Here is a 12252-nt window from a genome sequence, read left to right as displayed (position 1 = left end):
TCCCGCTGAGCAGAGAGCCCCATGTGGGACTCGATCCCAGGACCCTGAGATCATGAGCTGAGCCGAAGGCAGCGGCTTAACCCACTGAGCCACCCAGGCACCCGGGAGCTCAATTTCTAAACAGACGGAACAGTGTGCACACCAGTCCTGAAGGAGGTGAAATGAGTAAGACCTCGAGAAAGGTTGCTGTGGCTGAAACATAATGAATTACAGGAATAATAATGGGGGAGGAGATGGAGAGGGAGGCAGAGGCCCTATTGTTCAGCACTTTATAAGGACTGGGCCCTTTTTCTAAGAGGATGGAGAAGGGCGGGTGGGGTTGGGGGGGTGACGATTTATACATGAAAATCATGCTGGCTGCAATGTGGAAAGTAGATGGGATGAGTCTGAGTGGACATGAGGGGAAGGGGATCCCACTGGATTCCTTCTCACCATCCCTACAGCCATGATCCCTAGTCCAGACTTTGGTTGTCCTTTCTTTCCAGCGGAAGTTACTTCTGCTGTTGTCCCCTTATGATGCTGGGGGCTGTACGTATCTATCAGACTTATCTTTCAAGTCCTCTCAACAGAAAAGAAAATTAGTGATTCTTCATTGTGCTCAAAATAAAATGCAAACCCCTTAGTTGGCCCATGAGTCCCTTCACACCTGGCTCTTATCTCTTCTGGTGCTATATTCAACTGCTTGCCCTCAAGTACCTTATGGCTTACTCTATAAAAAGGGGATTTGAGAGCCAGAGAACGGGCTGAAGGAACTGGCCCAGAGGAGTAGAAGTACCTGAGCCAAGGCTGAGGCTGACCGAGATCCAGCATACTGATCCTGCTGGGAGCACAGGAAACTGGCCCAGATGAGGATTTCAGGTAGCTAGCTGGCTTTAAGCAACTTCGGACAGTTGGCTGTCAGAGTATCAAGGAGCAACATTTGAGGGGTACTTAGAGACAAGGCCCCTAGAGGCTTGGACGGAAGGCCGGAGGTGAAATTGGTGGGAGGTGGTGACTGATAAGATCCTGGGCACTGGGAGATGGGAGCTTGAGAGCAGGACCCTGGGCACCGGAGAACTGAGGCAAGGATGCCAGATATCAAAGAATGGGCAGGACGGGGCATCTGGGGGGCTCTGTCAGTTAAGCATCTGCCTTTGGCTCAAGTCATGGTCCCAGTGTCCTGGAATTGAGTCCCGTGTCAGGCTCCCTACTCATCATGGAGTCTGCTTCTCCTTCTTCCCCTCCCACCCCCTGCTTGTGCTCTCTGTCTCTATCTCCCTCCTTCTCTCTCAAATAAATAAAATCTAAAAAAAAAAAAAAAAAAAAAAAAAAAAAAAAGAAAGAAAGGAAAGAATGGGCAAGACTCAGAGACTTGGGGCTAAGAAGGTCAAGGATGGAGGCTGACTTGAGAATGACTTGGTAAGAACACAGGAAAGCTCTGTGAAGAAAGAAGCCTTTCTACACATTGACTGGGAGACAGAATGACTCCTGGAGTATAGGCGCTAAGTGACCAGTCAAGCTGGAGCTAGAAGGGCAGAGGGAAAGGAGCCAGGTGGCCCCTTTCTTCCCCCACCCCGTGATCTTTGCAGCCCTAGCCAGGATGAGGCCATACACAAGCCGAGGACACTGAAGGTTATGGCCATGAATCCCAAAGAGCTGTGACTACTTGAGGGGACCCACCCAACTTCAGGGTGAATGAAATCTCAACACCAGTGTGGTTCTGAGGGCAGCTCTGTAACCCAAGGTGGGTCTCCAGAGACCAGGACTAGGTGCGGTTCACGTGGTAACCAGAAGACTATGTCATAATACACGGCGGGTGGTGAGGTCACAGAACCCCAGCTTTAAAGCAAGTGGACCATGTGGGCCTCATTTATTTTTAAAAGAAACTTCTGAGAAGAGCTTAGAACAATTTTTTTCCCCTGAGTGCCATTTCCAAAGGTACTCACGAAACAATAAGGTGTGACTGTAATGGCTGCACTGAGTTGTCTCTTGGACAGCGTTAGAAGGGACATAAAGAAGGTGGACCGGGAGCTGAGGCAGCTGCGATGCATTGACGAGTGCACGCGGTGTCTGTGCGACTTGTACATGCACCCCTACTGTTGCTGCGACCTGCACCCCTACCCCTACTGCCTCTGCTACTCCAAGCGGGCGCGCTCCTGTGGCCTCTGTGATCTCTACCCGTGCTGCCTGTGTGATGTCAAGCTCTACTGCCTGCGACCGTCGCTCAGAAGTTTGGAGAGGAAAGCCATTAGAGCCATAGAGGATGAAAAGAGAGAGCTGGCCAAGTACGGTTTTTAGCATCGCCCCATGAAGGCTTAGGAGTCGGGGGGCGGGGGGGTTGGGGGGCGGGGGCAGAGCAGTGGCCACTCACAGAAAGATGGGAAGGACTGGGCGTAACGGGTCTGGTCTCAGCCGAGGTTTAAGAAAAGAAGAGTCCATGGGTCGCGGCGGGAACCGTGAGAGTCTCAAAGGACAGTGGAATGATGTAGATGGGCGAGATGGTTGTGGGCTTCTAGCTGGAGTGCCAACATGATGAATGACAGGGCTCTAATGAGGGGAAGAGAGAGGGGGCGTCGTTAAAAAGCTATTGGAAGGAGCAGACTAAACGTTTTTTCTGGTCAGGAGTAAAGTGATTTGAGTATATTTGGGCTTACAGAAATGACTACGGGAGAAGCAATAACAATTGATCAGCTCCTTAATGTTTGCCAGAGGCTTCAAGAGCAGGGGAGCAAATTGAGCAACAGAGGCGTTTCCTGGGTTTGGTGGGAAAAGCCACCTCCCATTCCCCAACTCCGGGCCGCCTTCAAATTCATCTGGAGCAGGGCCCGCTCCATCGGCCTCCCCCTCCAGCAGAGGCAAAGGCTGTGCACAGAACTGCAGAACCGAGAGGTGTAGCTTTCAGAGCTGAGCTGAGAGAGCTTTAATCGAATTGGGTAATTTTCAAAGCCAGTTTTTACAATTTTGTTTGATTACATTTCCTCTGATGGCTGGAGAAAGCCTTCTGTCTCTCACTTCGCACTGTATGCCAGCTGGTCTGGTACAATTGATGAAAATGATGGTTGAAAGCACTGTCCTCCGGTTAAATTTATTTATGATAATAAATAAATAAGCCATACCCTGGGACACTAGGTATAGAGCAGAATGATGAAGCATTTTTTTTAATATTTTATTTATTTGACAGAGAGAGATCACAACTAGGCAGAGAGGCAGGCAGAGAGAGGGGGAAAGCAGGCTCCCCACTAAGCAGGGAGCCCGATGTGGGGCTCAATCCCAGGACCCTGGGACCATGACCTGAGCTGAAGGCAGAGGTTTAATCCACTGAGCCACCCAGGTGCTCCTGATGAAGCATTTTTTACATTGATTTTATATTGAATGAAATATTGAATGAAAGAGGCAAGAAAATCTACTTAATATGCTACTACTTTTAACAAGGTAGGCACAAACGGATGATAGATTTTTTGATTGAAATACACTTGACATATACGATTGTGTCAATTTAAGGTGTATCGTGTGTTTGATACATTTATATAGTATGAGGATTGCCATTGTAGTGATAATTAGCACCTCTCTCATGTTCCAGGAGGATCATTTCTTTTTAGTGGTTGGAATGATTGCACTGTAGTCCCTTACTAATTCTGACGAGCATAACACCATATTGTCTAGGTTCCCTATACTGTGCATTACATCTCAGGACTTATTTACTGCTCATTGCAAATTTCTATCCTTAAACTACATACTTCCTATCCCCATGGTAGATTAATATATTAGATGGGCAGATAGGTAGGTAGGTAGGTAGATAGGTAGATAGGTAGGTGGGTGGATGGATGGAAAAATACAGAGTTTGAGACACAGAAAGACACTTGAGAGCAGTGACTGGAATATTACACTAGAAAAGGCAACAGAGCAACTATTGTCCAGGTCATCAGTCACCAAAGGTCAGGAATGAACCAAAGGTCAGTTTGGGTGGGCTTATTGCCTCTAAATTCATCTACGCTCAATCTGAAATAGTTTTTATTTTTATACCTCAGAGCATCAAGTTACGTAAGTTTTACGTGCTGAGTCAGTGATTCCTTTTTTAATTGGTCTACAGGAAGGGTTACTTGAGAGCAGGCCTGTATCCACTGTCCCTGTGTCTCTGAATCCTTGAATCCCCTCCATCCAAGTCCTTCCAGGTTTTGTCTCCTGGCTGTCCCTCCTCTCCAGACTCTCCAAGAAGAACGCCTCTCTGTTCTTCACCCTCTGGACACCCTCCACCAGCTCAGTCCCTATTTCTCGGCATGCAGTGGACACAAACTCAAGCTTAATTCTCAGCAGTGTGGTTTATACAAGAGATAATGTTTTCTGTGGGTTGTGAGATTTTTCTCGATAATGGATTTTTGCTGATTTTTTTTTCTCTGCCTGAGGTAGTGTATGAAGTTGGTGATGTCTTTACATGAATTCCCCCGTCTCTGAACTGATAACTCTGAGTCCATTCTGGAAATGACCTCAGGCTTACTCTCCTGTGTCTCCTCCCAGCCACTTTCTTCCCATTCATACCACCTTGTGAAGCCGTCCTGTGCTCTCTGACAGCTTGACATTTCACTATCCAGGAGGGCTTAGTGTCACCTGTATACTTAAATATTCCATTTTCCTGACCATGGATGAAAATGTTAAACCCTGGTCTAGTCCCAATCCCAGAAGACTCCTACTGTTAATATTTTTTTCTTCCAACGAAATGCCTCTTTTTCCTTATCTCAACCCTAGCCCCCAAAGCATGACTAAATAGATCCAGAAATACCATGTTGATTCAAGTTTTTGGAAACAATCTTGGGTGTGAAACCTTGCCCAAGGCTTTGTGAGTTTAGAAATCATATTCACGAGACCTCTGACCCCTTTAAATGATGTTACCAGCTTGGTGAGGTAGGACAAGTCCTTTTGGATGCTAGTCCGTGTTATCCTGAGGTTCTTCGTCCAACAGGAAAGACTCCCTGGTCTGTAGCTGCCACACTCCCACTGGAACTGTTTTTCTGTGTGAGAGTCAAACTGTCTCTTTTGATAACTGATAGGAAGGCTTGGCTGACATTTCTGCCCTAAGTTGCATGAACATTCCTGAGTCTATGTTATTTGGCTGATGCACGTGTGTGTTTTTAGACAAGGTATAGGTCCAATCCATTGCCATTGTGTACCTAGCAACTGCTTCAAAAGATACCTTGGCAGGGGCGCCTGGGTAGCTCAGTGGGTTAAAGCCTCTGCCTTCGGCTTGGGTCATGGTCCCAGGGTCATGGGATTGAGTCCCTCATCGGGCTCTCTGCTCAGTGGGGAGCCTGCTTCCTCCTCTCTCTGCCTGCCTCTCTGCCTACTTGTGATCTCTGTCAAATAAATAAAATATTAAAAAAAAAAAAGATACCTTGGCAGGAACTTCTTTAGTCGGGACTCAAGTAAGTACTTCTGTTTTTTAGCTTGAGATTCTCTTTTCCTCCCCAGACTACCCTTTGCGCCTCAAGCACTAGTGGTTCCCCTGATTCCTCCTGCCTTTTCTGGATTTGGAGGGACTGAGGGATGGAGTCTGGTTTCCTTTGTAAGAAGCCAAAGCCACCAGCCTGTCTGAAGTTTGCACATTCACCACCAGGCTTGGAAGCCTTCTGGATCCTCCCTACAGAAAGGGCGTAAAGGAAAGGCAGCCCCTCCTCCACCCTGCGGGGAGGAGTTGTCTAATGAATGGATGCCCCTTTCTGACCCTGAGCCCCGGCGCCCTAGTCCTTGCAATCCAATGCTTGATTACAGCTGTGCTGTCCGGGTGCATTGGGGTCAAGCTCACACCCTTTACTAATTAATACCTGGAAACTCAGACTGAGACTGCGCTTCCCTTCACTCCCCCAACCACCATTTATGGTTGGTCTGAATCTCAGTACAATATTCCCTTGAAAATCCCCGCACCGGAGGGACACTATCTTCTGCAAACTTCAAATATCTGCCCTCTCCTTTGTTTCCTTGATTTCCTTCATGCTCTAGGATTAAGGTTTTCACTGACTCACTGGTACTGGGCTTGGTGTGGCTGATGACGGTCAGCCTTGGGGGGGTGGGAAGTGGGGGGACTCTAGGAGTCCCTGCCCAGGTCTAAGCCCTCGGGAAATCTCTCCACCCCTCCAAGCTCTGACCCACAGGGCAGGGCATAACACTCTCACCATCAGTGTCCCTGTAGAGGAGGAAGCGAGTGGGGCCCCCTGTTCTTTTCCTAATCCTTTCCTAACCCCAGGTCTGGGAGCCCAGTCCCCCAGCAGCGCCAGGTCCAGCCTGATAAAGAGACTTACCCTTTATTGAGTGAAAATTAGGCGTGACCTTCCACCTTCATTTGATCCTTGTAACATCTTGGCTGTCTAGAGATGCTGAAACAGATTAAGGAGCCATGTTCTTGACCTCGAGGAGCTGAGAGAGCCGGGGCTTGAAGCCAGGTTGGCCTGAGTCTGGAATCCATGGGCTTAACCACCTGGTCAGTGGTTCTCAAAAAGTGGGCTCCGGACCAGCATCACCTGGAACTTGTTAGAAATACAAATTTTTGGCTCCTCCCCCTGCCCACTGAATTGGAAACTCTGGGGGGTGGGACGCAGCCAGCTGTGTTCTAACGAGCACCACTGGGAGCTCCGATGCACCTGCGTTTGCTACTCTGCTCCCGGAATGACACTGCTCAGTATCAAACAGAAGTTGGAAGACAGGGCAAGAAAGGGGAGGAGGGAGAAAAAAAGAAGAGAAAATGAAAGATGAGTTGGAAAGGAAGAATGGAGTTCCGTGGGTCTTTGGAAGGGGTCTACCATTAGGAGAAAAGGCAAAGTCCTCCCAGGACTGCTACAAGAAGACCGGCTCCCCTCTGCTCCTGGGTAGAGAGAGGCCTTTTTGACATCTTCATTATTTTATTTAGCACCAGGCTGGACTTCATCCATGTCTTTGTGAAAAAGGCTGACCATTTAGCTCACTGTTGCCGGGGGCAGGGTGCTTCACTTCCAGGAAACATTCCGGAGAACTCAAGCTGCCGCAGGGAGGGGAGCTGGCAGCCCAGAGTGGCAGACCCCGACACTGTCAGCCACTCACTCTCCCTCAACACCTCTGCCAGGCTTCTGCGACAAACCAAGGGGCTGACTGCCCTACATTTACGTGGTCCAGCTCCAACCTCATCATCACAATTACAGGAGGGGATCTCCCTTTGCCCAGAACACCGCAGAGCCAAGGGCATTCCCCTGCGGGGTGATAGGTACATCACCAGACAGGAGTCAAGTTGCAAGTTCAGAGTTAGAGCTGATGAGTAAAATACAGCTCCTGCAATTTCTCTGAAACTCACACATCCCCGCTGATAACCCCTGATCGAGAAGTGAAAGGAAGAAGACACCTAACTTGGCCAAGACTTTTTAAGCAATTTCCTGAAGGCTTGCATTGGTGAGACCTTTGTGTAGCTGCTGCAGGGGAAAAGGGGCCCGAGTGGCAGGGCAAGAGGGAGAGGGGGAACCTGAGCCAAAACAACCACAAGGACAACACACACAATTGCACTCTGAGACTTAGATGGCCGACAGGAGGAGAAGGATCTGGAAGCTGGCTTTGGCTTGTAGAACTGGCTCCCGGATCCATCTTCTGCAAAGGGCAGGAGGCGTTTGATGGAATCAGTTAAGGCAGTCGTGAGGGGTCCTAGCAATCCCGCTTGGGCTCCTTGGCCCTGTTTTGTGAGGCCCAGCCCCCTTCATGTCAAGGTTTGGTGCTTTCATCCCCAATGGGAAGGTCTGAGATGAGCAGAACTCTCATTCTCAGCCCACGTCCACACCATGGGAGCTTCTTGAGAGACCCAAGTGCACTCACTCTGCTCTCTGTTCCGCTCTTGGCTTTGGCTGTTGAGCCTTCCAGGCCCTGAGCCATCCAGAGAGGACATGCGGCATCTTTGGAAGCTATTCTCTGTCTATCCACGGAAGATAGAGTGTGTTTTCTCCTGTTTGTTTTGTTCCACAGAGATAAAGATTTTTTTTTTTTTTAAAGTCTAGTTCTCTTCCTTTCTCCAGAGTATGGCCTGTGGGTATCCTGGCATACTCTGGGCACGAGAGACATCTGCACTCCGTGCACCCCACGTTCCTTGGAGCTGGAGGTGGAAACGAATCTGAATGACCATCACAGTCCTCTGGGTGTCCAGCATGGTTGTTTTTGTTGGTCTTTTAGATTATTCCATTTAATCATTTTGTAATTAATTAGCCTCTTAAGAGCCTTGATTCGTAACCTTCGGTCTAAGGGCTCGCACTTGTTAAACCAATCATGTTAGAGACCATCAAGTGAAAAATACACATTCAAAGCAGTATGTATAGCCTGATTTCATAAGGACACACATCAGAATCTACATATGTATGTAGAAATACACACATGAAGAAAATCTAACATCAAAATGTTACATGCTCTATAGGATTATGGGTTTTGTCTTGTTTTTTTTTCTTTTTTTTTTTCAAAATATTCCATCTTTTTGTTTATCTGTATATTTTCTAAGTTTTCTGCAATGAACTCATATCACTTACATAACAAAAAGAGAAGTTTAAACAAAATTCAGCATAACAGGAAAGAATTAAAAAGGTATCTCAAACCAATTATCCAATTGCAAAGTTTAGATTTGTCAAACTGGAAGAGGTTCTAGAGATTGCACACTCCAAGGCCTTCCTTTTTTTTTTTTTAATTATATCACCCTACAGTACATCATTAGTTTTTGATGTAGTGTTCCATGTTTTTGCGTATAACACCCAGTGCTCCATGCAATACCTGCCCTCCTGAATACCCATCACTGCGCCAATGCATCCCCTCACCTGCCACCCCTCTAAAAACCTCAGTTTGTTTCTCGGAGTCCACAGTCTTTCATGGTTCATCTCCCCCTCTGATTCTCTCCCCTTCGTTTTCCCCTTCCTTCTCCTAATGTCCTCTATGCTATTCCTTATGTTCCACAAATAAGTGAAATCATATAATTGTCTTTCTCTGCTTATTTCTCTTAGCATAATTCCCTCCAGTTCCACTCACATTGATGCAAATACTGGGTATTCAGCCTTTTTAATGGCTGAATATTCCATTGTGTATATGGACCACATCTTCTTTATCCATTCATCTCAGTTCCTTCCACGGTTTGGCTATTGTGGACATTGCTGCTATGAACATTGGGGTGCATATGACCCTTCTTTTCACTATGTCTGTATCTTTGGAGTAAATATCCAGTAGTGCAATTGCTGGGTCATAGGGTAGCTCTATTTTTAACTTTTTAAGAAACCTCCACTATGTTTTCCAAAGTAGCTGTACCAACTTGCATTCCTACCAACAGTAAGGCTAAGAGATGCAAGATGATTTGCCAGGACTGTCTCTTAGAACACATATTTTTTTCCTGTTAAGGGATAATAAGGCCATTTCAGAATATTAGGTTGTCTTTGGAAGGATCAAAAAAAAAAAAAAAAAAAAAAAAAAAAAGGACCCCAAGGAAGGCCAAACCATGTAGGGCTAACCCCAGGCTGTCTAACCTGTGTGCTAAGCACCACTATAAATACTTATCATTCATTCACTTAAACCTCACAACTCTAAAAGTAGGCTACTATTATTGTTCCAATTTTACAGATGAGGAGACTGAGGCACAAAGAAGCTAAGTAACTTATCCACCTAGGAAAGTCACCATTTGAACCTAAAATTTCTGGCTCCAGAACCTATGCTCTTAGACATGTGGCTTTCCTACTTCCTGATACACCACAAGGGCTCAATCAATGTGAGCTGCTGTGTTATTTATTTATTTATTTTTTACTATAAAGGATTCATTCAGGACCGCTAAGCAGCGCTATAGGAACCACAGGGACCTCTGTTTGCTGGGCCTCTTTTACCTTGTCATTTGTTGATGGAGACTTCAGGCCCGGTCTGTGGGATGGCCCAGTGGGGTCCCCAGTCTTGTGGGTAGCAGGGCTGGGTTCTGAGGCTGACAGCCATCTTTAACATGCAGATTTTACATGGTATATTAGTTGGATCCCCTTAAAAAAAGTCTCAAGAGTCTCCATTTAACAGTAGTAATAAAGATCACAGTAACAATTAAGCAAGATTTATAATGGATCAAGGATGGCATTAAGCAAAACTTACAATCTCATCTAATCTTCCAAAAGCCCTAAGATGTAGGTGCTGTTATTATTTCCATTTTACAGATGAGGAAACTGAGGCAAGTTTCCACAATTAATAAGAAAAGGACCTGGGACTCAAATGCAAGAGAACGATCTGGAAGGCCAAGCCACCATCTGTTGTTCAGAGGTTTATGCGCGGGAGAGTGCGATTTACATGGGAGGGCTCTCATTTTTTACTTTACACAATTTTGTAACATTTGACTTTTCACAATGACTAGTGTTTAATTTTGCTATTTAAAAAACAAAAACAAAAACAGAGATCGGGCACCTTGCTGGCTAAGCATGTGACTCTTGATCCTGGAGTCCTGAGTTCAAGGCCCAAGTGGGGCAGAGGGCTTACTTAAAAAATACTAGTAATAATAAGTAGAGATCAAAATACTGTTTCTCAAGCTGTGTCTGAGATCTGCTTCTGAGACCCTCTCCCTTTTTCCCAATTGCAGACTAAGAAGAACGACAAATAGAATCCTGGCCTCCTCTTGCTGTAGCAGTAACATTTTAGGATCAGTAAACGTGTGCGGCTTTGAGCCCGATCAAGTCAAAGTTCGGGTGAAGGACGGCAAGGTGTGCGTGTCGGCCGAGCGGGAGAACAGGTACGACTGCCTCGGCTCCAAAAAGTACAGCTACATGAACATCTGCAAGGAGTTCAGCCTGCCGCCGTGCGTGGACGAGAAGGACGTGACCTACTCCTACGGGCTGGGCAGCTGCGTCAAGATCGAGTCTCCATGCTACCCCTGCACGTCTCCCTGCAACCCCTGCAACCCCTGTAGCCCCTGCAGCCCCTGCAACCCCTGCAACCCCTGCGACCCCTGCAGCCCGTGCTATCCCTGCGGGAGCCGATTTTCCTGTAGAAAGATGATTTTGTAATGCGTAGGAGCCCATAACTTAGCGCAAAGCCCGTACTCCAGCCAGGCAGCTCTTCCAGTGTTTCTCTTCCTCTTCCCATGGCCCGTGGTACTCAAGTCCCTAGGAAACTGAATACATAACTGCAACCCACCCGCGGCGTGTGAAAGTCTTTTGGCGCAGCCCGCTGCGGGAGTGCGGCGCGGTTAGTGGGCGTCGCCCGGAACAGGCCGTGGGGAACCGAAGGCGAGCCCGGGAGGTCGGGCCCTTCTGTGTCCTCCCCGTACCAGCTACCGCCAACTTCCAGGAAAACATACTGTCTGGGTGGGCATCCCCAGACGCTGTTTCTCCAAGACATCCGGTGAGATGGCCTAGCTCGGAAACCAAGCTGGTAAAGCCGACGTGGAGGCCAGTGGGGTTGAACGCAAGCACTTTGCAAAGCTACCGCAGTGGGGCGCACTGGGGCACGCGCTCTGCTTGGGAAATGCGCTGGGGGTGTTTTACTGGGTCAACGGATCAGAGGGCAAAAGCACAGGAGTGGGTGGGTGGGTAGGTGGGGGTGGAAGGGGGAGATGCACGTTCACAGACTTATGGTGCGGTGTCCTTTGACAACTTTCCGCTCCTCAACATTTCTGTGATTTGGAGCTCTGCTTCAGGCTGCTTTGCAACCTCGTGATTTATTTCAACTGCTTTTATCAAGCCCTGAAACTTCTTGTAGACACAGAAGTTCAGTTCAAAGTTCGTGAATGAAAAACTACAGTTTTCACAACCTGCTAGCGTATCACAAATCATCACCTATTTCGCCTGAACGTCGATCCTCCCGAACATTACCCATAAGCCATCCAGGATGGCCAAGACAGAAATAAGTGAAAAGGAAGAACGACCTGTTGGGAGGGATCAGAATGAGACAAGGGCCAGTTTCCAAGCTGAGTCCTTCCGGGAACATAAAACCTCACGTTTGCACGGGCTTCTTTCAATGGCCTCAGCTACATGTGGATTAAAGCAGTGATTCTCAGCCTTGACTGCACATGGAAATCACTTGGGGGAGCTTTAAAAATATGGACGCCAAACCAAAGGAAAAAAAGAATAGAAAAGAGAGCATGAAAAATATTTAAAAGAAAAAGGAAAAACATGCCTTTTATTAAGAAAAGAAAAAATACTCATGCTTGGCTCCCATTTCCAGAGTTTCTAATCTAATAGATTTGAGGTGCAGCCTGGGCATGGAGACTTGAAAATGCCTCCCCAGGTAATTGAAACCTGCAGCTAAGGTTGAGAAACTCTGCTTGGGATCTTAAAG

At 47.3% G+C, this 12252-nt stretch overlaps 1 protein-coding gene across 1 annotated transcript; it reads left to right on the top strand.

The window, feature by feature from the left end:
- Window positions 1-1806: 1806 nt before the first annotated feature.
- Window positions 1807-11104, top strand: ODF1 (outer dense fiber of sperm tails 1). Its single transcript, XM_032858745.1, has 2 exons — window positions 1807-2264; window positions 10556-11104. Exons 1-2 carry the CDS (start codon window positions 1948-1950, stop codon window positions 10977-10979), a joined length of 741 nt encoding a protein of 246 aa, XP_032714636.1. The 5' UTR covers window positions 1807-1947; the 3' UTR covers window positions 10980-11104.
- The last annotated feature ends 1148 nt before the right edge of the window (window positions 11105-12252 follow it).

This window comes from Lontra canadensis, unplaced genomic scaffold (assembly GCF_010015895.1).
Source record: "Lontra canadensis isolate GAN:19392208 unplaced genomic scaffold, GSC_riverotter_1.0 scaffold15, whole genome shotgun sequence".
NCBI classification, from domain to species: Eukaryota; Metazoa; Chordata; class Mammalia; order Carnivora; family Mustelidae; genus Lontra; species Lontra canadensis.
This window is presented reverse-complemented; position numbering and strand designations above follow the sequence as displayed.